Source organism: Coregonus clupeaformis, unplaced genomic scaffold, assembly GCF_020615455.1.
Source record: "Coregonus clupeaformis isolate EN_2021a unplaced genomic scaffold, ASM2061545v1 scaf0068, whole genome shotgun sequence".
NCBI lineage: Eukaryota > Metazoa > Chordata > Actinopteri > Salmoniformes > Salmonidae > Coregonus > Coregonus clupeaformis.
The window spans coordinates 601,139-625,108 of record NW_025533523.1 but is presented as its reverse complement, the minus strand read 5'-3'; the positions used below and the strand labels follow the sequence as shown (position 1 = coordinate 625,108).

The following is a 23,970-nucleotide window of genomic DNA, read 5'->3' as shown; positions in this document are numbered from 1 at the left end:
TGACTTGCCTAGTTAAATAAAGGTTAAATAAAATTAAAATAAATTGAAATATATAGGCCTATAGCCAGTGTTGACTTTGTGGCAGTGGTAACTAGTGTAAACCCAGGACAGCAGATGGAAAAGAAAGAAAACAAATAAAACAAAATAAAAATGTATTTGTCGCATGGTTTGTAAACAACAGGTGTAGACTAACAGTGAAATGCTTACTTAGGGGCATTTCCCAACAATGCAGAGAGAAATAAAGAGAAAGAATTGAAAAATATCAATATAATAACACAAGGAATAAATACCCAATGAGTAATGAAAATTAGCTTTGTAGTCTTAATTTAAGGCTATATACACAGGGTGCTAGTACCGAGTTGATGTGCAGGAGTACGAGGTAATTGAGGTAGATATGTACATAGGGATAGTGACTAGGCAACAGGATAGATAATAAACAGTGACATATGTTATGAGTCATTTACATTTTAGCAGACACTCTTATCCAGAGCGAGTGCATACATGTTTTTTTTTTCTTCCATACTGGCCCCCCGTGGGAATCGAACCCACAACCCTGGCATTGCAAGCACCATGCTCTACCAACTGAGCTACACTGGACCCTAGAGTCAAAAGAGTTAGTGCAAAAAAGGTAAATGCAGATAGTCCGGGTAGCTATTTAGCAGTCTTATGGCTTAGGGGTAGAAGCAGTTCAGGGTCCTGTTGGTTCCAGACTTGGTGCATCGGTACCGCTTGCCGTGCAGTAGCAGAGAGTACAGTCTATGACTTGAGTGGCTGGAGTCTTTGACAATTTTTAGGGCCTTCCTCTAACACGTCCTGGTATAGAGGTCCTGGATGGCAGGGAGTTCTGCCCCAGTGATGTACTGTGCTGTACGCACTACCCTCTGTAGCGCCTTGCGGTCGCATGCCAAGCAGTTTCCATACCAAGCGGTGATGCAACCAGTCAAGATGCTCTCAATGGGGCAGCTGTATAACTTTTTGAGGGTCTGAGGGCCCATGCCGAATCTTTGCAGCCTCCTCAGGGGGAAGAGGCGTTGTCGTGCCCTCTTCACGACTGTGTTGGTGTGTGTGGACCATGATAATTCCTTAGTGATGTGAACACAGAGGAACTTGAAGCTCTCAACCTGCTCCACTACAGCCCTGTCGATGGGGATGGGGGCGTGCTCGGCCATCCGTTTCATGTTGTCTTGTTGAGGGAGAGATTGTTGTCCTAGCACCACACTGCTCTGACCTCCTCCCTATAGGTTGACTCATCGTCGTCGGTGATCAGGCCTACCACCGTTGTGTCGTCTGCAAACTTAATGATGGTGTTGGAGTCATGCGCGGCCACACAGTTGTTTTGTCCAGGTGCGAAAGTGGAGTGCAATAGAGATTGTGTCATCTGTGGATCTGTTGGGGCGGTATGCGAATTGTAGTGGGTCCAGGGTGTCTGGGATGATGGTCCCATGTGGCTCAGTTGGTAGAGCATGGCACTTGCGACACCAGGGTTGTGGGTTCGATTCCCACGGGGGACCAGTATGTAAAAGTATTTTAATGTATGAACTCACTACTGTAAGTCGTTCTGGAGAAGAGCGTCTGCTAAATTACTAAAATGTAATGGTGTTGATGTCAGCCATGACCAGCCTTTCAAAGTATTTAATGGCTACCGATGTGAGTGCTAAGGGGCGATAGTCATTTAGACAGGTTACCATGGTGCTCTTGGGCACAGGGACTATGGTGGGCTGCTTGAAGCATGTAGGCATTGCACAGTGTAGCCTAATAAAGTTGGAAAAGTACGGAGCACTTTAAAACTAAACTTGGCTTGTATTCATGTTTCCCTGCTCCCAACTTAATACATTTTTGCTGTCAACTTTGTGTCAATTTCAGGCAATTATAACACTATAAATAGACCTACACTAATTTACAGGGGACAAAAATATTGGAACTAAAATATCTATCAATCTAATTGAAACTACTGGACATTCTGTGTGTAACTCTCTAAAGCTAACTTAATTATCCCTGAAATCTGTTCTTCACAGTAAAATGGCTGTGGCTATGTATATGGTGGAGAGCACTGTCTGGGACCTCTTGTGGTGGTGGTGGTGAGGGAGAGACTCAACCCCAGGAACAGCACATACAAAACCACACCAGACAAAAAGTCAGGTCAACCTCTGCTACATGTATCACATCATACAACTTAATCAGAGTAAATGATCTAACAGGTGTCATTATGAGAATGATGGATACAGACAGTGATGTCTTTATGCAGTATGTTCAAATCACCAAAAGAGGGCAATAAATGCCAAGCATTAGTATTCACTATTTTGTTACTTGTCTTCATTGATGATTGTGTTAGAAGTGTCCACGCACATCTATTTTCATTACATTTGAGTGGAAAAAACTGGAAGATTGTTTATGCAAACACAACATCATATTAGTAAATGTGATTTTTTTTGTCCTCCTCTCTCTGCAGGGGGTTCTGCCGTTTCTTGCTCTACTTCACTCTTTTGTTCCCCACTGTCCCTCCTGCCTGGCATACCAGCCTGGAAGAATTCATTTGGGGAGTATGGCGGGGGAGGAGAGGGGGAATTGTGGAGATGGTGGTGAGGACTGCTGCTCAGCTATGACCTCATCCTCTCTTTCTTCCGGGGAGGGAGTGAGATCATGGCTGTCGTAAAGAGCCATTAATGGTGTCTTAACTGGCCCAGAGAGTACTGGATCACCCACTGCACTGCTGAAATCCAATTGGCTCCTTAACAACCCTGTGCCCAGGATAAAGGAACATTTGTGGAAGTAGGAAGCACACTCTGCCTAGTTGACAGATGTGCTCTTTTTTTTAACATAAATTATATTTTCTCTTAGTGTCTAGACCTATTATGTGTTTTTCTTTGCATAGGTGTGTATTACTTGGAGAGTATGGCAGGCAAGCACCTCACGTCTCCCATTTGCTTGCTCAATATGTGTGTCAGACTGAGCTGCGGATGACAGTTTGTGGGTGTATGTGTTCATTATTGTGCAGAGGAAATTCTTCTTCCTCTCTTAATTGTCCCACCTCATTTACATAATTTTGAATGGCATAGCCTAACTTGTTATTAAGCCTAACTAATCAGGAAAAGAGTGTTGGAATGGGGAAAATATGAGAGGGAAAAAGAGGAAACTGCAATTATGCAAAGCTTTTATTCTCTTTTGATGAGTTTTAAATTGTTTTGTTATTCAACCAGAACAAGCATTTCATTGATCTGGTCAAGTGTCTCAAATGCATAGGCGCAGGAAATAGTTTGAGAGTGGGGGTGCTGCGATTTTTTTTGCCGACTGGGGCGGATGCAGAATTTTTTTTGTTGCCCCCTGCTGAAGATGTCTAGAATTGGTCCCTAATACAGGACTAGTAGAGGCCCAGTGCACTACTTTTGTGAAAATGTTCAACTAAATGTATTTGAGTGTTTACCAGAATTTGTAATTTGAGTCTGATAATTATCTGTACAAAACAGTTAATCTGATAATACTTGTGGAATATAAAAATACTTGCTTGATATATGTTTTCCAGTTTCTTGAAATTCTTTGCAAATGCAACTTTTTCTATGTGAAAACTGAAACGGTCTATTCATTCCTTTTCAGTAGACACTCTTATCCAGAGAATACATGTTCATACTGGTCCCCTGTGGGAATCGAACCCACAACCCCAGCATTGCAAGCGCCATGCGTTACCAACTGAGCCACTTCATCACAAATCACTTGATGTCTCAATTACTGTATTTTGCATTGTTTTTCTTCATGGTGATGGAAAGTCTACAGGTACAAACCTCGATGATCAGCCTATGTGCAATACATTTACAATACATTTACATTAAGTGGTTTTTAAGGATGGTAAATTAATACTGCAAAAAAGTGGTTGTTTTCCATGTTATTTGATAAAGATAAATATTTCATTTGATGTGGATGTTTTGTGTCTTTACCCATAACTTTGCACCTTTTGATGTAAATGTTTGAGAACAGGGTTTGGTTTTTCTCAGAGAAAGGGACAGGGCAACAACTCTTACATTTCCTACTATTGAATCCTGCAAGATACTGTTCTTAATTATACAACTATATTTTTTGCCAAAGCAGAGATGCTGAAAAAAATGTTTTGCACATGCTACGGAAGTCTATAATCGGTCTGCTAATACTAGTAAAGACCCAGTACACTACGTTTTTTGCCCCCCAATTTCCCGTGGCTATGCTGAAGTGAGTATTTTTTATCTTCCTTTAATTTGTAATACATAGAATCATGTATATATATATATATATATATATATTTTTTTTTTCATTAAGCAATTACTGAGATGATATGGGACTAGTGGTCTATGCAGAATGTTTCAATGAAAAGTAGGCTGACTTTTAAACGGATAATCCGTTGGGACTCGTGGGTTGAAACCCTTCCTCCCCTTTAATCGCGTGGTTTCTCTCCTAGCCTATTTGCTCTCGCTTCCACATTTGCGATCAGTCGTTTCCTTCTAGCGGAGCTCTGTTGTGTTTCGCCACCCTCGGACGGGAGCGGACTGTAGTTGTTTTTGTTTCCCTATTTACATTCATGGACAAAAGCTATTAAAATAGGATGACTTTCCACGTTTGTCTTTATTACGATAAAAATGAAGAAACGTGGAATAAAGCGCTCGGATACTGAGTGGTAGAAGAAGCCAAGGACCGAAGGTTTGTGTCTCAGCGCAATGCACTGTCAGTATAAAAACAGGAATTTAGTGAAAAGCTTGTTTTATAAACTGCAGAATTTACATGGAAGTAAAATTATAGATTGAAGTGTTTAAGTTGTAGTTTGTTTCAATGTTATCGTTGTTGATGGTGAAATAATGCACAGATCACAGAGGACTAACGAAAGGAAACCATGATTACAGTGGTAGGTTTTGGACCTAGATGTTTTTAGCCTATAATAAACTATTTGATTATGTATAATTGCCTTCAATGTGTGTTAAATAGTTACCTATATTATTACTTTCATGATAGTGGTAATGCAATAGGCTAATACAGTCGTATTGTGTTGTAAAATATAATTGTGATGTAACATATTAGTTATTTCATTTGGTGATGATTGCCTGCTGTTTTGAAGCAGGTTTTGACACGGGTCAGGAAAAAACTGTTTTCCTTTTTAATATCTATTACTGACAGTTGGCCCTAGTGGATTCAGTATCAGTGAATTAAATCAGACTTTATTACCTGGGCTTTCAATTTAATTGCTCTTCTCGGGCAAAGTCCAGGCTCTAGACTGCTTTATTGTTTCTCTGAGCCCACATTCATAGGAAATAAAGTCCAGCTGTCGTCGGGAAGAGTGTTTTTTGTCTTTTTTTTTTACACTCTGTTGCACAGTGGCCCCTGGACAAGTGGGAGAAGTGTGCACAGAGAGGATTATCATAAGGTTTAAAGCTTTCCTAGTAGTCCTGCATTATAAATGGAAGAAGTGATGTTAGTGTTTTACATAACTTCAGAACAGGACCCACAATGTCAATCCAATCCACTGTCTGTTGTGTATTTAGTCTGAGGTCTAGAATCAGTTCACCCAAGGGCAAGTAAGTAGTTTAACCTGAATCATCATATTTTTCCCTAACAGCAACCTGTCTTTAAACCCATCAAGTGTCTGAGGGAGCAGAGGTCAAATGGCAAAGTGGCTCAAAGACTATCTGAGTTTTGGGAGCAGGAGAATGCCTCCTCAACCACCCAAACCAGACTACACAGAGAGTGAGATACTGAAAGCCTATCGGGCTCAGAAGAACCTAGACTTTGAGGACCCATATGAGGACTCTGAGAACCGGGCCAGAAACGACTCTGGGTCCTCAGACTCTTCCCTTGCTGCCTTTGGTTCTCCTCTGAAGTCCACCAGCCTGGATATGAAGGTTGTATCTCCCAAACACCGCCTCATCAAGGTGGACTCACAGGAGCTGGGGCGAACTAAGATTTTACTGAGTGCCGTCTCCTTAGAGGAACAAGAGCCTGTGAGTCATTTTTCCTGTTCAACATTAACATTCATTACCATTACAAAGACCTCTCCGCTTATTGATTAAGCCCATAAGCAAGTGACTGGTAATGTGAGTCAGAAGTATGCAATGTTTCAATACATCACGCTATGTTTGAAGTGGCCCATAAATTGGCTGGCCTAGATGGCAAATGGAAGGAAGTGTTATTGATGGGCTGGATGGCTCATTGAGTGGGCCGCCACAGTCCCCTGAGTTTATGTCCAGCCATAAATAATAAATGGCGTTTGGTTTAGCAAGCTGAGAGAGACCCCCATGTGAACACATGGTGAAGGAAGCCATGCAGGCGCTAGGCTATTGGACGGTATGCTGCCACACTTGTGTTGCCATCAGGCCCACAGTCCCACCCTGGATGAGTACAGTATGTGTTGGCAGGAGAACACACAGGCACAGCTGCAAGGGTCAGTGATGCTCAGGATTTCATAGAGATATAGAAAGAGAGAGAGAGGGAGAGAGAGTTTGCCTATGTAGAAAGGCAGCGAATGCACATTAATTCAGTTAACAAATCAGCTCACACCTCATGACTAAGTTAATGATGTATCATTTGAAACTCCATAAGTGCACAGCTCCTAACAGTACATTGAAGATCTGAGGGAAAGTAGAGTCGATACAGACTCTCTGCATGCGTGCTCTGGCTGCCCTCATTAATGTCTCAGTGTAGAATTCTAGTGTGTGAGAACATCTATACCCTCATTAACATTGCAGATTCATTCCTGGTCGTTTGATAACCTGTTACTGAATCAACAAGGGAATGTATATAATTTGTGTCTGTGCGTCTCTAACGGGTTTGTTGCGTGACTTGGTTGTCTGATTGTGTGTGTGACCATATGGCTGCCTTGTAGTTGTCAGTGTGCCAGCTGACTACTATTCCTTCCTGTGTGTAGCATGTATGGGCTATTCCACACCAGGACAGCCTGAATGTTTTTGTTGGTATCTCAGATTGTTCTGGCAATTTTCACATAGAAACTTCAATGGGAGGAACACAGATCATACGGTCTTACAGGAGGTATGTATACAGTGGGGGAAAAAAGTATTTAGTCAGCCACCAATTGTGCAAGTTCTCCCACTTAAAAAGATGAGAGGCCTGTAATTTTCATCATAGGTACACGTCAACTATGACAGACAAAATGAGAAAAAAATCCAGAAAATCACATTGTAGGATTTTTAATACTAATGAATTTATTTGCAAATTATGGTGGAAAAAAAGTATTTGGTCAATAACAAAAGTTTCTCAATACTTTGTTATATACCCTTTGTTGGCAATGACACAGGTCAAACGTTTTCTGTAAGTCTTCACAAGGTTTTCACACACTGTTGCTGGTATTTTGGCCCATTCCTCCATGCAGATCTCCTCTAGAGCAGTGATGTTTTGGGGCTGTCGCTGGGCAACACAGACTTTCAACTCCCTCCAAAGATTTTCTATGGGATTGAGATCTGGAGACTGGCTAGGCCACTCCAGGACCCTGAAATGCTTCTTACGAAGCCACTCCTTCGTTGCCCGGGCGGTGTGTTTGGGATCATTGTCATGCTGAAAGACCCAGCCACGTTTAATCTTCAATGCCCTTGCTGATGGAAGGAGGTTTTCACTCAAAATCTCACGATACATGGCCCCATTCATTCTTTCCTTTACACGGATCAGTCGTCCTGGTCCCTTTGCAGAAAAACAGCCCCAAAGCATGATGTTTCCACCCCCATGCTTCACAGTAGGTATGGTGTTCTTTGGATGCAACTCAGCATTCTTTGTCCTCCAAACACGACGAGTTGAGTTTTTACCAAAAAGTTATATTTTGGTTTCATCTGACCATATGACATTCTCCCAATCCTCTTCTGGATCATCCAAATGCACTCTAGCAAACTTCAGACGGGCCTGGACATGTACTGGCTTAAGCAGGGGGACACGTCTGGCACTGCAGGATTTGAGTCCCTGGCGGCGTAGTGTGTTTCTGATGGTAGGCTTTGTTACTTTGGTCCCAACTCTCTGCAGGTCATTCACTAGGTCCCCCTGTGTGGTTCTGGGATTTTCGCTCACCGTTCTTGTGATCATTTTGACCCCACGGGGTGAGATCTAGCGTGGAGCCCCAGATCGAGGGAGATTATCAGTGGTCTTGTATGTCTTCCATTTCCTAATAATTGCTCCCACAGTTGATTTCTTCAAACCAAGCTGCTTACCTATTGCAGATTCAGTCTTCCCAGCCTGTTGCAGGTCTACAATTTTGTTTCTGGTGTCCTTTGACAGCTCTTTGGTCTTGGCCATAGTGGAGTTTGGAGTGTGACTGTTTGAGGTTGTGGACAGGTGTCTTTTATACTTATAACAAGTTCAAACAGGTGCCATTAATACAGGTAACGAGTGGAGGACAGAGGAGCCTCTTAAAGAAGAAGTTACAGGTCTGTGAGAGCCAGAAATCTTGCTTGTTTGTAGGTGACCAAATACTTATTTTCCACCATAATTTGCAAATAAATTCATAAAAAATCCTACAATGTAATTTTCTGGATTTTTTCTTCTCAATTTGTCTGTCATAGTTGACGTGTACCTATGATGAAAATTACAGGCCTCTCTCATCTTTTTAAGTGGGAGAACTTGCACAATTGGTGGCTGACTAAATACTTTTTTCCCCCACTGTAGATCTAAAAGGGTCTAAAATAGACACTTCTATCATGTTGTTTGCAAAAATGGTTTGTGACACTTATGTAAAAAGCATGTCAAACATAATTCCTACCAATGACGTCATAGTGAGAATTGCCAGAACAATCTGAGATACCCAAAATATTTTCGGGCTGTCCTGGCGTGGAATCGCCCTATGGAGGAACAAATGCTCTCCTCAAATAAACCCCCTCTGTATTCTCTGTCACACAAACTAACAATTCTATCTTTTTCGGACATTCTCATTTTGTGTTGATTTCAGATGTCAACTAATTCATTTCATTGAAAAATTTGAAGTCTATTTTTGGACGATGAAAATATTTTGGGATTCTGGTGTCAGTGGTCTGTAGTTGAGACTGCCATGTGTATGAATGGTGTAGTGCACCGTGTCTTTATGTGTGTGTCTCTGTATCCCAGGTAGTTCCATCAGCCCCAGCAGTAGGGGACACAGATTACTCTGATCCATTTGATGCTCACCCAAACCCCTGGCCAGAGCCTGATCTGGGACCAGTTCCCTGTGAGAACAACGGCTACATGGAGCCTTATGAGGCCCAACGTGTCATCACAGGTGAGTCTCAGGGTTTTGGATGTACCAAGTATTTATGTAATTTTTAGGACATTGTTAAAACATACTACAGACCACAGGACAGGTAGGCTGATAACGGGTAGGTCACACATAATGAAAAAGTATATTTTCTGTACTTGCATTCCTATTGTACGTCCCTAGCTCGTTACCAGATCTGTTTGTGCTTTAGCCAACTCCTCTGACTTTGGTTGTCATGCCTTAGATAGAAAAGTTGGCTAGAGCCTAGAGTACAAATAGATCTGCTGACTAGGCTACATCCCCTTCCAGCAGAAACAGTTTTCCCCCTCTCAGACAGTTCTTTTAGTCTGGCTCACTCAACTCACACACAGCCTTTCACCACCCCTTACGAATGTCTCTATCCTACTACGCCCTTTCGCTCTCGCTCTTCTTCCATCCTTTGGTTCAGATCTATCGTTTCTCATTTGGCTTTCCTGTAGTAACATCTCTTATTCCACGACCACTGTCTGTCAGGCTTGTGTAGTGAAGCGTCTCTCCCATCTGAGTGGTGGTTTCTCTCCTAGCTGCCCTCGGGGGAGTCTGGGAAGCTTTTTAGTCCGTCTGAGAGTCAGTGAGTGTGTGTTTGACTGTTGTCTTTGCTGGCTTCATTCAGGTCATAAGTAGTTTATAGTCACAGGGTTAGGACAAAAGGGCTCCTAGTCTTTCAACTTGTTAGATACACAATGGAGCCTGAGCCAGTCAACCCAGGACTGCGTTGGTGTGGTGTGTCTGTGGGCGCTCATTAAAAAACATGGTGGAACAGAGAAAACCAGGTGTCTGAGACTGAATATCTCTCTGATTCTCAAATAGAATCGCTATTATCCCTCCCAGAAACTGATTATTACTGACCTTAGCCGTAACACCCGTACCCTTATACGGATTGAAGATGGCAGATTTGGGCATTGATAAATGGCTAAATTGGAACGTAATGGCTATACAGTAACATGAATTCAGAGCTCTGGCTCTGCGCTTCACATCACTGAATTGGTTTTGATTGACAGCCGGTCTGAACTTGAGCACCTCGCGCGACAAGAAGTTACCCCCATCCCTCATGCTAATTGGGCAACTTTTGCACGTTTTTTGTTTTCTGAGTGAGGGAAATGCTGTTAAGTATCCTGAGTAATTTCACATTTCATTATAAACAAATAAGGCGAAAAGTACAGTAAATGTAAAATGCACAAAATCAACATTGTAATGTTTGGATTCAGTCTTGTGTCAGGTGAACTGTTGCTACCATGGCCATGTATATGCTTTTCATATTTCTTCTGTAAGAAATATTTCAATTTAGCCCTATCCATATAGGCCAATTTCCACGAGTGTAAAGAGTTAAATTACACAATAAATATTGTATTGTGTGTTTTTGGCAGATGTCATCCCAATGTGTCTTTGATCTGGTTCTGTCACGTTTTTAAAAGTTTATTTGGGGAGAATAAAGGCAGAACTCCGTTTCAATTCTCTATCACCCTCTGGTCTGCCATCTGCATAACGTAATAGATTCCTCATTCCCTGCAAGCTCCCCCCCGCCCCCGCCCCACCATCATCATGTTCCCATCCATTTCTAATTTCCAACCCTGCCTGTTTTTATCTCCCTCCCCTAATCTCCCCCATCTCCTCTTGGCGCCCTGACACTCCAGGCTCCCTGCACAGGTACAGCAGTATTCCACGACACTGAGCCTTCCTCTGTCACAGTGATTTAACATCAAACCAACCCAGCCCTCCTTTCCTCACCTCCTCCTCCCACCTCAGGGTCTGTCCCCAGGGCCGCCTCTGTCGCCATGGAGACTGCAGGGGCACCCAATAGCAGTGTGTCCTCTGAAGGTTAAAGTTTGCCAGTTCTGTGTTTCACCAACCAACCCTGCCATTTAGCTCCAGCACTCTTTCCCTCTCACATAACTGCACCTCCATAGCCAGGCTGGTGGTGGAGACAAAAGATCCTTCCACTTTCCTTACACCCAATATGTGATATGCCTGGTTTTTGAAGTGTTGAGCTTCTCAGCCCACATCAATGAGACAGCCCCTGATTGCTGGGGCTTATCGATACGCCTGTTGTTTCAGAAGTCTGTCTTCAGACGTTTGGTTATTTCAATAATCTATGACTTCGTAGCTCAAGGTCACACGTAACTCTCTGAAGGTTGATTTTTATAGAACATGCTACATGCTGAGAAATCTGCTGAAAATGCTAATGATGGTGGCTGTTGTGAGATGCAGGAACTATATTGCTGCTGTGACTGTGAAGAGAAGGGTCTGCTGTTTCTTCTGCTCCACAGCTCCGGGTCTAGTTAAGCCTCCAGCAAGAATCATACAAATACATATAAAATAGTTGCACGCTCTTTTCATTTTAAATAAGTCAAATGTTTGTGTTCTCTCTACCAGAGTTGCAGCGTGGCCCCGGGGCAGGCCGGGTGCGGGGCGAGGTGCAGCTCTACGACACCCCCTATGAGGATGAGCGGGGGCGGCCGCTGGGGGTGGGGCTGGGGTACAGAGACCTCCTGGAGGAGGGCAGGGAGAGCCGGCTGCCGCAGGGTGACGAGCGGCCAGCAGATGAATACGACCAGCCCTGGGAGTGGAAGAAAGACAACATCTCTAAAGCCTTCGCAGGTACTGACTCACTTCAGTTTCATCCTCAGCAACCTGACTACCCATCTCATACTGTTACTATTACACTCACAACCACACTTTTACACTCAATTACCAATATTTCACTTTTTTTTCTCACCCTACTACACACCTTGAATGACCACTCTCACACTCTCAGTCCATTGCACACACACTTTGAATGATCCCACTCATGACTTCTTGCCTATTGAACACGAGGCTGGACGATATAAGTGGGACTATGTGTTGTGTGTCAAAGATTTTTTATTTAAATATATTTTCAAGTTTTATTGACAGATACAGGTTAGACATGTAGAGGGGGAGACGGACGAGAGGGATAAAGCTAAGAAAGTGAGTGGTGGAACGGGGGATTGAACCGCTGCCCTCCACTACCACTATACTATCCCCCGGCACACAATGAATTGTCTAACTGTGTCAGACACACCTACATCTGTGTTTTTATGTTGTGAGGCCCTGTCTCTGTATCTGGTGTGTATGAGAGTGACAGACTGGCGGTGGGCAGTAGATCACTGTACGATACGGCAGGGCAGGGCAAGCCTAATTAAATGAGCTGCATCTCAGTGTCAGGAGGTCAAGGTGACAGGAGACTAAATCAACATGCTCGCTTTCACTCCCCTCTTTTTCATGCTCTCGCTCCCCTCCTCCTCCCCCTCTCTTCTCAGTTAATTACATGCTCGCGTTTGCATGACTGATCCAGTGCTAATAAGCCGGTGGTCAGCAGAACTGCTACAGCAGCACACGACACACACACACACAGATACACACATACACACACAGAACATGTTCAAATCACATTAGCTCCCAGGCAAAGAAATACAGTAATTCTAGCGTTGACGGAGAGGATTATGTCGGTCGGTGAGTGACCCTCCCAGAAGATTTTAAGGGCTAAAACCCAGATCTCTCTGCCAAATGTGCACTCTTGGACAGGATCTATTACAGCACCAATTAGAAAAGGTAGCAGATGGAGGAAAAACCTCCACTTTGGATTTTCTGGCACCTGTTTTTCTACCTACGTTTGGGGTGAAAAACAGAAACACTACAGTATTTCCATTCTCACATTTAATCCATATTCCCAGTCAGATCACAGGCGTTGCTAGGCAAGGTTGGTATGGCAGCACTGAGGGGCAGTTGGAGGAGGAGGAGGGGGGGAAGAAAGGGACCAAGGTTATGGCAGATTTTATGTGAGCTCAGTGGATGTTTGTGGAACCCCTGCAAATCCAAGGGGGGCCATTGTGGCAGGGTGCAATCAGTCACCCGCTGACAACCTCTCCTTCATCGCTGTCCTCTCTCCCTACTGAGGTGACACACACAGGCAGCCTGATAACCCACAGCAGGGGGTGTGTGTGTGTGTGGGGGGGGGGGGCATCACAATCTGCCAACAACGCCTCAGCTCTCACCTCCCCACACACAAACACGAACACACACACTGCTGTCAGTAGGCCTGAATATCACCAGTCACCTCAGTCAGGGGTGAGAACAGGATGCTCATTAATAAATAAATAAATATTTAGAGAGGGCTTTTTGCATAGTTGCATATTATTGCATGCACAATTATGATACTCAGGAAGTTGAATGCTGTGCATATCCTCTTGCCAGGGGGACTTACAGTATTCACTGTGGAGTCCAGTCCAGCTCAGGCGGTTGAGATGAGTGTCCGGGTGTGAGTTGGTAGTCAATTATGTTACACAGTAGTGAGAGAGAGCCTGCTGTTGACAGTCCAGTAGGTTTTAATTAGTACACTGCAAAGTTGTCACTAGCACCTAGCTACCCCATCATCTAGCCATAATGAATTCCTGGGAGTCATCGAACATTCAACAGTGAGGGAGGGATAGATAGCCCTGCAGCCATGCAACCCCAATTAGTGAGCTAATGAAATGGACAGGCTCATTACTCCACACAAAATGCCCTGTCTAATGAGTAAATGAGTGGTGTTAGGTTCACAGTGTCTTTGATTTTATGTGCTGTTTGTATCTGATCTCTATCTGGTCTCCCTCCACAAGTAAGAGGCCTTAAAGCTAGACTCAGCGAAGTGACGTTGCCACGAGCAGCACCGCAGATATTGAGATGAGCGAGATGCAAGACTTCGCTCTCACACAGTCACACACAGTATCTGCGCATGTGCACGGGTTCGCTTCACGCTGTTCACAGCGTGGTAGCCAGGGCACCAAAACAGCAGAGAAGTTGAGCCTCGCGCTTTAATGCTCTTAGTTGTTGCGGAAATTGATCCACTATGCTGTTTAATTTCTGCATCAACGTCACACAATCTTTTGCAGATATGGAATATTAGATTGGTTTATACTAGACGGAGTGTCTGGAAAGTCTGCAAAGACACCTGTGTGTGTTTCCTTGACTGTGTGTGTGTGTGTGTGTGTGTGAAGCTGCAGTAATGAGATTTCCGTCACTGTGGCCGGTGTGTCCCTGGTCTGTAAGCTCACTCTAAGCAGGCCCTGGGGGTCCCGACGGGCTTCTCGTGAAGATGCTCTCCCATCCATCCCTGTCTCTCTCTCTCCCTCCTTTACTCCCTCCATGTGAAGCGTTACTGACGTTAATGAAAAGACATGTCCTCCGCGATCCCGGCTCGCTCCCTCAAGTGAGCTGGATGGGAGGCAGAGCGAGACGGAAAGAAGGGAGGGGAGGAGAGAAGCAGTGAATGGAGAGATAATGCCCCACTTAAAGGGGGAGAATGACTGGGGGAGAGAGGGAGGTGGAGAGAGTGGTGTGCAGGAAGGCGCCAGAATATACAATCCCTAGAAAAATGGAGGCAGAGCGGACAAAGAGGAAATGGAGGAATAGAAAGTCATTGGGTTGACCTGAAATACAACATGACTCACAAAGCAGCACATATATTTGCAGTTCTGTCCATGAATTCCAAGTGCCATATTCATCTTGTATATGCCTCAGTGTGAATTCATGGCTTGTGAAACCATGCATGTTTCACACTCGTGCAGGGTGTTAATTGTCTGTCATTAGTAGAGAGCAGTTGTGCCCAGCAGAAGGCCTTTTGTGGGCAGAGAGAACATGGGGAGCTGGGCTTGTTACAAAGCTGATGTCTTCATAATTGTGTTTAATGAAGAGATACGGCAGGATTTATCCAATGCTTCTGTCGCTTGATTCCAGGATATTTATTTTTGATTATGCTAAATAAAAAGGGGTTTTATATTTACTCAGATTATGAGTTTTTTAGGTTGTAGTGACATTTTCTTCCAGACTGAAAGAGTAAAATGGATTGAATATTTGTGTTTTGTTAAGATACTGAAATGCCTTTTTCATGTTTCAATCCACTCAAATTGTTGGCATGTGGAATGAGCACAATGATTGTGATTCAGCCAAGCCATTAATTAGTGAATTGTTTTCACCTGTTGCCAACCACACCAATGGACCCACTTCAGTGTGAGGTTCTCTGGCTGCATTCACACAGGCAGCCCAATTCTAATATTTTTCCCCTTAATTGGTCTTTTGACCAATCACAGCAGATCTTTTTCTGAGATTATCTGATTGGTCAAAAGACTAATTAGTGGGTCTAAATGCAGCCTCTTTAGTGTATGCTAAGAGGTCTGTTCAGGTTTTTGTACTATAATCCTGAATATTCTATTGTCCTGAAATCTCAATCAGCCTGCTAGTCCTCTCTCAGAACATTATGTTGTCACAATGTCTTATAAATCACAAGAAAGACCATTGAGCAAATGGCCTCCCCAACCTGTGTGACAGTGCCACAGGTTCCCATTAGTAGTAAATGGAGCCCAGATGTGCCCTCTGTTTGAGTGACATCTCTCTCTGTGTGTGTGTGTGTGTGTGCATGCACCAGGCCAACGGAGGGTCACGTCCTGCCCTTTGTCACGGTGATGAGTGCTGACATCCATAGGAGGAGGTAAAGGTGATGTCATGAGGGAGTTACAAAGGGTTCATTCAGGGTTGATGTTACACTGCAGACAGGTCACACTGGAACACAGATGGACCAAACAGCCTCCCCAGAAATTCAAACATTTAAACTGGGCACTTGTGTGCTACAAATAGCAGCAACTGTGGAATCACAAAATATGAAGAGAATGCACACACGCACTCATACTAGTGCAACTGGTTTGTAAGCACATGGTGGTATTCTACTGTACTGCACTGTATGTCCTTTGTGTTGAAAGCTGTCTGGAACTCCCCCCAAACACAGCAGGAATTCTGTTGGAATTTTCCCATTAACTGTGACACACAAAGCTTAACCCTGTCCTCTTAAAAAAAAAAAGAAAAAAAAGAAATGGCCACAATCTCTAAAGTGCGATTCTCTTCACCGAGTTCATTCCCTTCGTCCTTTCATTCTAACCCTCCCTCATTTTAGTTCGCTCTGAGCCTGTGTGTCTTTACCCCATGCTCTCCCCTCGGTCCTGTTCTCTCTCTGGAGCGAGAGAGAGGTGGGGATGGGAGGCAGCCAGGAGTGTGGTTGGGGAGGGCAGGGACTGGAGGGGGGGAGCGGAGGTCACACTTTAATCATGGCTTCTGCAGGGCTGGGGGGGCTCTCCAGATGGGTCCATTGTACTGCACCATGCATCAATAATTCACAGAGAGCCAGAGAAAGTGGCGGAGTGTGTCTGCCTGCTCAATAATTAAGCAGAGGGAGGGAGGGAGCGAGGGATGAGAGAGAGGGATGTATGTACAGCAGCACTGGGGTCTCTCTCCTAATGTCCCGTTCAGCTGCCCTTTGATGTCACACACCCAGGGGGTCTTTGGTTTTGTCAGATCATTAAGATGTCAGTCCCCTTTCCCCTTCATTTGTTTTGTAATCCTGTTTCACTGTGTGTGTGGTGTGTAGCACAGGCGTGGCGGATTCTTGTGTGTGTTTGTGAGTTTGTGTGTGTGTGTGTTTCTGCCATTGAGGCTGCAGTAATGTGTTGCGTGGTTACTTGCCACGGTTTGTAATTGTGCTAATTTGGTCAGCTCCTGGCTCACTGTGTGCCCTGTCCTCAGTGTCCCTGACATACAGTCCAGCTCATTGTCAACCGGACACGCCGCATCTGCTATGCTCTCTTCAATTCTCTTCACTCTTTCTCCTGTCAGAATTCTTACACCTCTCATCCATATTCAAAATGACACTCTAGTGTCATTTTTTTAAAATACTTATTTTCACCAAGACATTCACATTCTCTATATTATCTTCCTCTCACTCCCTTCTCCATATCTTTTTCTCCTCTCCTCTCCTCTCCTCTCCTCTCCTCTCCTCTCCTCTCCTCTCCTCTCCTCTCCTCTCCTCTCCTCTCCTCTCCTCTCCTCTCCTCTCCTCTCCTCTCCTCTCCTCTCCTCTCCTCTCCTCTCCTCTCCGCCTGGCTCCCTGTAGAGATGTCAGAGCTGGCTGAGCTGCCCTGGCCCCCTCCAGTGGGGCAGCAGCTGGAGGAGGAGCTCCCAACCCCCCTCAGAGAGCAAGGTGACCTCTCAACCTCTCACCCAGGACAACAAGACCTCCCCCAACCCCCTCCCTGACCCCCTACGACCCCCCCCAGCCTGAACCCCCAGTGTCCTGCATCTGCCCTGCCTGCTTTCTGTATGATGTTAACATACAGAAATGACTAAATGACTAAAATGTAAAAATGTAACACCCATCACTGGGTCAAGTAACCTAACAACCAACACTAGGTTTGGCAACACATAGGCTAATGTAGATACTGGTGGTAGCACACAGTAATGGGTCTCATAAAGCATTTGGGTCATGATGAGCTTTCGCCAGTCGCCACACATGGCACTCTCTCTCTCCCGCTACACAGCACTACAGCCCCTCAAGGCCCGTTCCCCGCCACTACCCATAAGCTCCCTGTGCTATGTGGCCGTCTCATGCCTTGTTGCATTAGGTCACCCTGGAGCATCTCCCAGTCCCAGCCAGCCACTGGATGATGATGATGAGGTTGCATCCAGTCAGATCTGTACTACCAGCTCTCCTCTCCTTTGTGGACCCCTTCAGCAGAAACACTGTCTGTCCTCTATCCTATGGCATGCCGAACCCTTTGCCCTCTGCACCAACAACCGTATCTCAACTTTTTTACCAGGCCTGACTTGACTATTCTACATTTAATGATGCACTCACTCTTTCTTCCCCTCCCCTCCCGCTCTCTTTCTATATTTCTCCTCCCCCTCTGTCTCTCTGTACAGTGCAGTTTGATGGTGCCGAGTGGGACCGGTCCTCGTCCCCCACGGAGCGCCTGTGTCCTCCCAGGTCCAGTCCCCTAGCAGGAGGGGTTGTGAAGTTCCGGATGCCCTGCTCTGACCCCCACAACATGATGGGAGAGAGAGTAGACCCCACCCTTCCCCTGGAGAAACAAGTGTACGTACTGTACTCTTCTTTTGTAATGACATTTTATTGTGTGCTTTGCTATCTCTTGTTTGGGTTGGGTTTTATTGCTCTGTCTACACAGTCAAACTGAACGCATGACAGTAGAATGTAAAATATGGTTGTTTTGTTTTATACATGTATATCATTAGAATAAAGTATGTTTCTCCATATATGAATGAACAAGTCTACTAATCAATCACATATGTGTACACAATGTCATAGACATGAAGTGAGCACAGTGTGAGTGGGTAGTCCATTACTCTTCCTGGTGGTCTCTTAAGGGTTGTTATAGGATCCACTGGAGAGCCCTACTCATCTCTGGGTTTGTGTGGTCTGGTCTCAGTCCGACCCCCTGTGCCATCTGCCACAGTTAGTAAATCGTGACGAAAGGAGATAATGCTTGTTTTAAAGTGTGAAGGAACAGATTCTTATAACACATTTGATGACACAGCAACACATTCCAGCAAAGGTGACAATAATATATTTGCACGTCACTTTATTAACACCTGTGTAGCGTGCATCATGAAAAGAAAATCCCTTAATTTGCCCTTCTCTTCCATTAATATTTCACAATGCACTGAGCTGCTGGTCTCCTTCCATCTCTCCATTAATGTCCCTGTGGTGTGTGTCTGTCAGGTGGTACCATGGGGCACTGTCGCGGTCAGAGGCAGAGTCTCTTCTGACCCTGTGTAAGGAGTGTAGCTACCTGGTGAGGAACAGCCAGACCGGCCGCAACGACTACTCCCTCTCACTACGGTATGAAGCTCAACATAATCACACCAATGACTACTCCCTCTCACTACGGTATGAAGCTCAACATAATCACACCAACGACTACTCCCTCTCACTACGGTATGAAGCTCAACATAATCACACCAATGACTACTCCCTCTCACTACGGTATGAAGCTCAACATAATCACACCAATGACTACTCCCTCTCACTACGGTATGAAGCTCAACATAATCACACCAATGACTACTCCCTCTCACTACGGTATGAAGCTCAACATAATCACACCAATGACTACTCCCTCTCACTACAGTATGAAGCTCAACATAATCACACCAATGACTACTCCCTCTCACTACAGTATGAAGCTCAACATAATCACACCAACGACTACTCCCTCTCACTGCGGTATGAAGCTCAACATAATCACACCATTGACATTTACATTTCAACGGCAATATCAAATCATTGCTAATGCACTTAAATACAGATTGATATGAGTCAAATGGTGCAACAAGTACAGTAGGTTAGAATATTTATTGAATCATCCTCAGATCAACTACTGTATGAATCTGTTGAATGTTTTTCTGCTGTGTGTTCGGGATACTTGCTGCCACCTCCACTGATCTTTTATCTCACTGTATGTAGGCCTCAATCTGTCTCTCCTCCTTCCCCTTCCCCTGTGTCTTCCCCTCCCTCACCCCCGCCGAAGATCGTTGACACACTAATTTTCCTCTCAATACTCCTTCAAGCTGCGTACTGCTTATCTGGTCAAATCTCTTCTCTCTAATTACTAGCTTGATCCATAACCTTTTCTCCATCGCTCTCCCCCTTTCCTCCCTCCCTTCCTCTGTCCCTCCCCCCGGTCCTTCTTCTTCTCTCTCTCTCTGAGGGGTAATCAGGCAGGTAGAGCACACTCCAGCTCTCACATCAGCCACTCTCCAATCAGTAATGAATCACCTTCTGTGGGCCACACACAGGCACACTCTTTCACACACACACTCAGTTGTTAACAGCAGACACAGACAGGCTGACATTGTGTGAAGCGACAACTACAGTATGTGGCCCTCGTCTCACAATAGGAGGTACCAGGGGTCTAAGAGAAAAAGTGTTTTGATCTTTACAAAGAGCCTACCAGTCTGTCTCTGAATGGTTGTGCGGGAGACATTGAGGTAGTTGAAGGGAGATGGAATCAAAGCGACTGCAGATAACCAGTAGAGCAGGCTTCCACAACTGGCGGCCCGCGGACCGAATTTGGCCCGCGGGTGGTTTTTATTTGCCCCCCCCAAGTTTTCTGAACAATTTTTTGGTATTTTCATTGTTGGACATAAAAGACGGTAAAAACAACAGGAAATCAGCTTCAAGTTATTTTAATTTTGGGAATCTGTTCCCAAGTATTCGCACGCATTATAGAGAGACACGTAATCGTATACAAATGTAAGCAAGGTTTTAAATGATTATGTTTTAGTCAAATATACAGTACCAGTCAAAAGTTTGGACTCCTACTCATTCAAGGGTTTTTCTTTATTTTTACTATTTTCTACATTGTAGAATAATAGTGAAGACATCAAAACAATGAAATAACACATATGGAATCATGTAGTAACCAAAAAAGTGTTAAACAAATCAAAAAATATTTTATATTTTAGATTCTTCAAAGTAGCCACCCTTTCCCTTGATGACAGCTTTGCACACTCTTGGCATTCTCTCAATCAGCTTAACCTGGAATGCTTTTCAACAGTCTTGAAGGAGTTCCCACAAATGCTGAGCACTTGTTGGCTGCTTTTCCTTCACTCTGCGGTCCAAACCATCTCAGTTGAGGTCGGGTGATCGTGGAGGCCATGTCATCTGATGCAGCACTCCATCACTCTCCTTCTTGGTCAAATAGCCCTTACACAGCCTGGAGGTGTGTTGGGTCATTGTCCTGTTGAAAAACAAATGATAGTCCCACTAAGCGCAAACCAGATGGGATGGCGTATCACTGCAGAATGCTGTGGTAGCCATGCTGGTTAAGTATGCCTTGAATTCTAAAGTTGAGAGAATGCCAAGAGTGTGCAAGCTGTCACCAAGGGAAAGAGTGGCTACTTTGAAGAATCTCAAATATAAAGTATATTTTGATTTGTTTAACACTTTTTTGGTTACTACATGATTCCATATGTGTTATTTCATAGTGATGTCTTCACTATTATTCTACAATGTAAAAAATAGTAAAAATAAAGAAAAACCCTGGAATGAGTAGGTGTGTCCAAACTTTTGACTGGTACTGTATATATTTGGGCTTCTTGCGGTCAATTTGCAGCCTACAAATTATTTATAATTATGTTCCGGCCCCCCGACCATCCGCTCAAGAAAAAATCGGCACATGGCTGAATCTAGTTGATGATCCCTGGACCAGAGAGTATTGCGGCTTGGAAACAGACTGACAGACAGCCCAGCATCACACCAATATGAATATGGATGAGACCGATACACAGACAAACCATGTCTCTTCAAGAAAGATTTTACTCTGACAGCTTGTCAGGGACCTGTGGTTGTTTCATACAAAACATACCTTTCATTCCTGATGGTTGATGCGCACTAAAGTACACACTCAAAATAGCGCTAGCAATTTAGCAATGCTGATTCTGTTTGTTGTTATTGTGTTGTTGTGTAGAACAACAGATTTCCCTGGTCTTTAATGTTGATTTTGCTAACTGTAATAATGACTAAATGTAGCTCACCAATTAGAGCCCTTTCCCTCTGCTTCTATAATTAGACATACATCATGATGGGCTGCTCGCTCTTAAAGGGGAGGTGCAGCGCTGCTCTACTGCTAGTACTGTATGCCCCCCATCCCTTCATCTTCTTTGTCTTTCCTTTTTGTCTTTTCTCTCACATGCCATTACATCACTCCTTTATACTGTATCACTCCCCTTTTCCTCTCTCCTTTCTAGTCATAAATTACGATATGGTGTTAAATCTGGGTGAGAAATACCTCATAAAATGCCAGAAACAAGTAGGCTGTATTTCAGCCCTGTCCCTTCCACTGTGTCATTATGTGATATGATGTGGTCCATGACTCTTCTGTGCTCTGCCCACGCTGTCTTCTCTCTCAGGAGCTGCCAAGGCTTCATGCACATGAAGTTCAGCCAGTGTAAGGATGGGAAGTACGTCCTTGGGCAGAACAGCCTGCCATTCGACACCATCCCAGAGGTCATCCATTTCTACACCACACACAAGCTACCAATCAGAGGAGCCGAACACTTGTCTCTGCTCTTCCCCGTGCTCGTACAGACCCTCTGATTGGCTGGGACTCTTGTTCCTGGAATCCTGGATCACATTGTGATTGGACACTGACTTTAGATTGACTTAAATGTCAAAGGGATTTACCCAATCAGTCCGCCAGTGCTCTAGTTGGACTGGACTATTTTGTTGAGGATTCAACATCTGCTGGCTTGTCAGTACAGTACCTTCACGGACCTTCTGGTTTCTATGATGCCAACTCTCTCTGGTTTGGGAACAGATTCACATAAAATGCAATACCTAGACTGTACAGGAGCCTTCTCTCTGTAGCCTAACGGTACCAGGGATGCTATCTGGATTACCTGTTGCAAAATGAGCCTCCTACTGAGCTAGTATTGCTCTACTGGTTGACAGTCTCAAGGGAAACTTGGTTGTACTCACACAAACACACCTCTGTTGATTTGATACTTTCTGTACTGTTGAGTAAATCCTATTTGACACTGCTTCATGTTGACAAATTGTAAGTCAAACCCGAATCACTGTATGGGTGTTGTAGCAGCAGCTGTAGGGCTGTGTCTAATTGTACTACTGTTGATGTGTGTTTGTCATAATGATCTGTTTATCTGGACACCTTCACTGCCTGGTTGCAGTGCTCTGTAGTTGACCAGCACCATTTTCAATAGAGAGCCAAAGGTTTATATGGCCATATAAATGGACAAATCACAATGATAGTTATGGTTTAATGATCATTCTTATTACCTGGGACTTCATAATCAGTTACTTTTTCATCTCTGATGTATAATTATGGATAGGACATGTTTTCTCATTTACCTGCTGTGTTCAAATGTTTCACCTGTGGTAAAAACAATAAATGGTTTCATAAAGAGCAGTGTCTGCTTTGTGTGTCATGTGGAAAGACGAGTATCACAGTTTCTGATAGTGTAGATCAGTCATTGGTGTTATCCAGAGCCATATAGAGTTAGCCCAGGTTTTAGAACGGCCGCCATGTTAGCACCCATATAGAACTTTATTCTTGAAATTGTGGTGACGTAACAATATGAGAGCGCCTCCGATAATTCCCTAAGAAATGACCCGCTGTAAATGAGCAAAGCAGAGCAGCGAATTTAAGACATTTTTATTGATTAGCATTCGGCATAATGTGTACCATAGTCTTTACTGTGTTGTAGTGTCAACAAATTGCAAATCTGCTTTCACTGGACATCTTCATAGGTTTTCAAAACCTATCATAAATAAACAGCGCAACTCGGAAGCGTTAATTATCACTTAGCAACGGCTATGGAGGAGAAAGTGGCACTCTCTGGAACATTCAACTGCATTGGTCTAACTCTATATACACCAGTGGCGGTCAGTGCCATTTAAGATGAGGGAGGATGACTTGGACAGCGACGGGTGAGGTTATGTCTCTCTCTGGCGGGAGGTAAACTTGGCTCATATGGTGTCGAGTAAAGATGAAACCATCTATTTATATTGTAGGTAGGTAGGTACTGTAGTTAGGTATTGTAGGTTGTTTATCTAGGTAGTTATTGTAGATAATTATTGTAGGTAAGTATTGTATTCAACTGAGCCCGGTGAAGCACGAGGCTAGCTAACTCACTACCTGGACCAATACAGCTAGCTAGCTAGCGGGTAGCTACTGGTAACTATTAGCAACTGTGGATAGCTGTTTCCAATGTTATTCCACGCTTAAGAGTACCTGTAATTATGCCAGCTAGCTACCTACCATTCAGCTGTTTTTCTAACCTCATTATCTGAAGCGTTAACGTTAGGTAGTTAGTAGCTACTGTACTCGAAATATAGCTACCTGGATAGCTAACTAAACAATAGCTGGAACGACCTAGCGTTAATATTTGGAGAC

General features: G+C 44.1%; 1 protein-coding gene across 3 annotated transcripts; it reads left to right on the top strand.

Moving 5' to 3' along the window:
- The first annotated feature begins 4,445 nt into the window (after positions 1 to 4,445).
- Positions 4,446 to 22,980, top strand: LOC121540342 (SH2 domain-containing adapter protein D). 3 transcript variants are annotated; one of them, XM_041849145.1, is made up of 8 exons: positions 4,446 to 4,662; positions 5,573 to 5,954; positions 9,052 to 9,202; positions 11,591 to 11,815; positions 17,154 to 17,240; positions 17,960 to 18,131; positions 18,777 to 18,896; positions 21,968 to 22,980. In XM_041849145.1, exons 2-8 carry the CDS (start codon positions 5,619 to 5,621, stop codon positions 22,152 to 22,154), a joined length of 1,278 nt encoding a protein of 425 aa, XP_041705079.1. In that variant the 5' UTR covers positions 4,446 to 4,662; positions 5,573 to 5,618; the 3' UTR covers positions 22,155 to 22,980. The 3 variants fall into 3 exon arrangements, with proteins under 3 accessions (XP_041705079.1, XP_041705081.1, XP_041705080.1); XM_041849146.1 differs by lacking the exon at positions 4,446 to 4,662 and adding an exon at positions 4,670 to 4,864; XM_041849147.1 differs by lacking the exon at positions 17,154 to 17,240.
- The last annotated feature ends 990 nt before the right edge of the window (positions 22,981 to 23,970 follow it).

What these genes read in the sequence shown, in the direction of transcription:
- LOC121540342 (XM_041849145.1), top strand. Translation starts at nt 5,619, where the DNA reads ATGGCAAAGTGGCTCAAAGACTATCTGAGTTTTGGGAGCAGGAGAATG. An exon ending in CCTTAGAGGAACAAGAGCCT is followed by an intron (nt 5,955 to 9,051) that starts GTGAGTCATTTT and finishes TCTGTATCCCAG; the next exon opens with GTAGTTCCATCAGCCCCAGC. An exon ending in GACTACTCCCTCTCACTACG is followed by an intron (nt 18,897 to 21,967) that starts GTATGAAGCTCA and finishes CTTCTCTCTCAG; the next exon opens with GAGCTGCCAAGGCTTCATGC.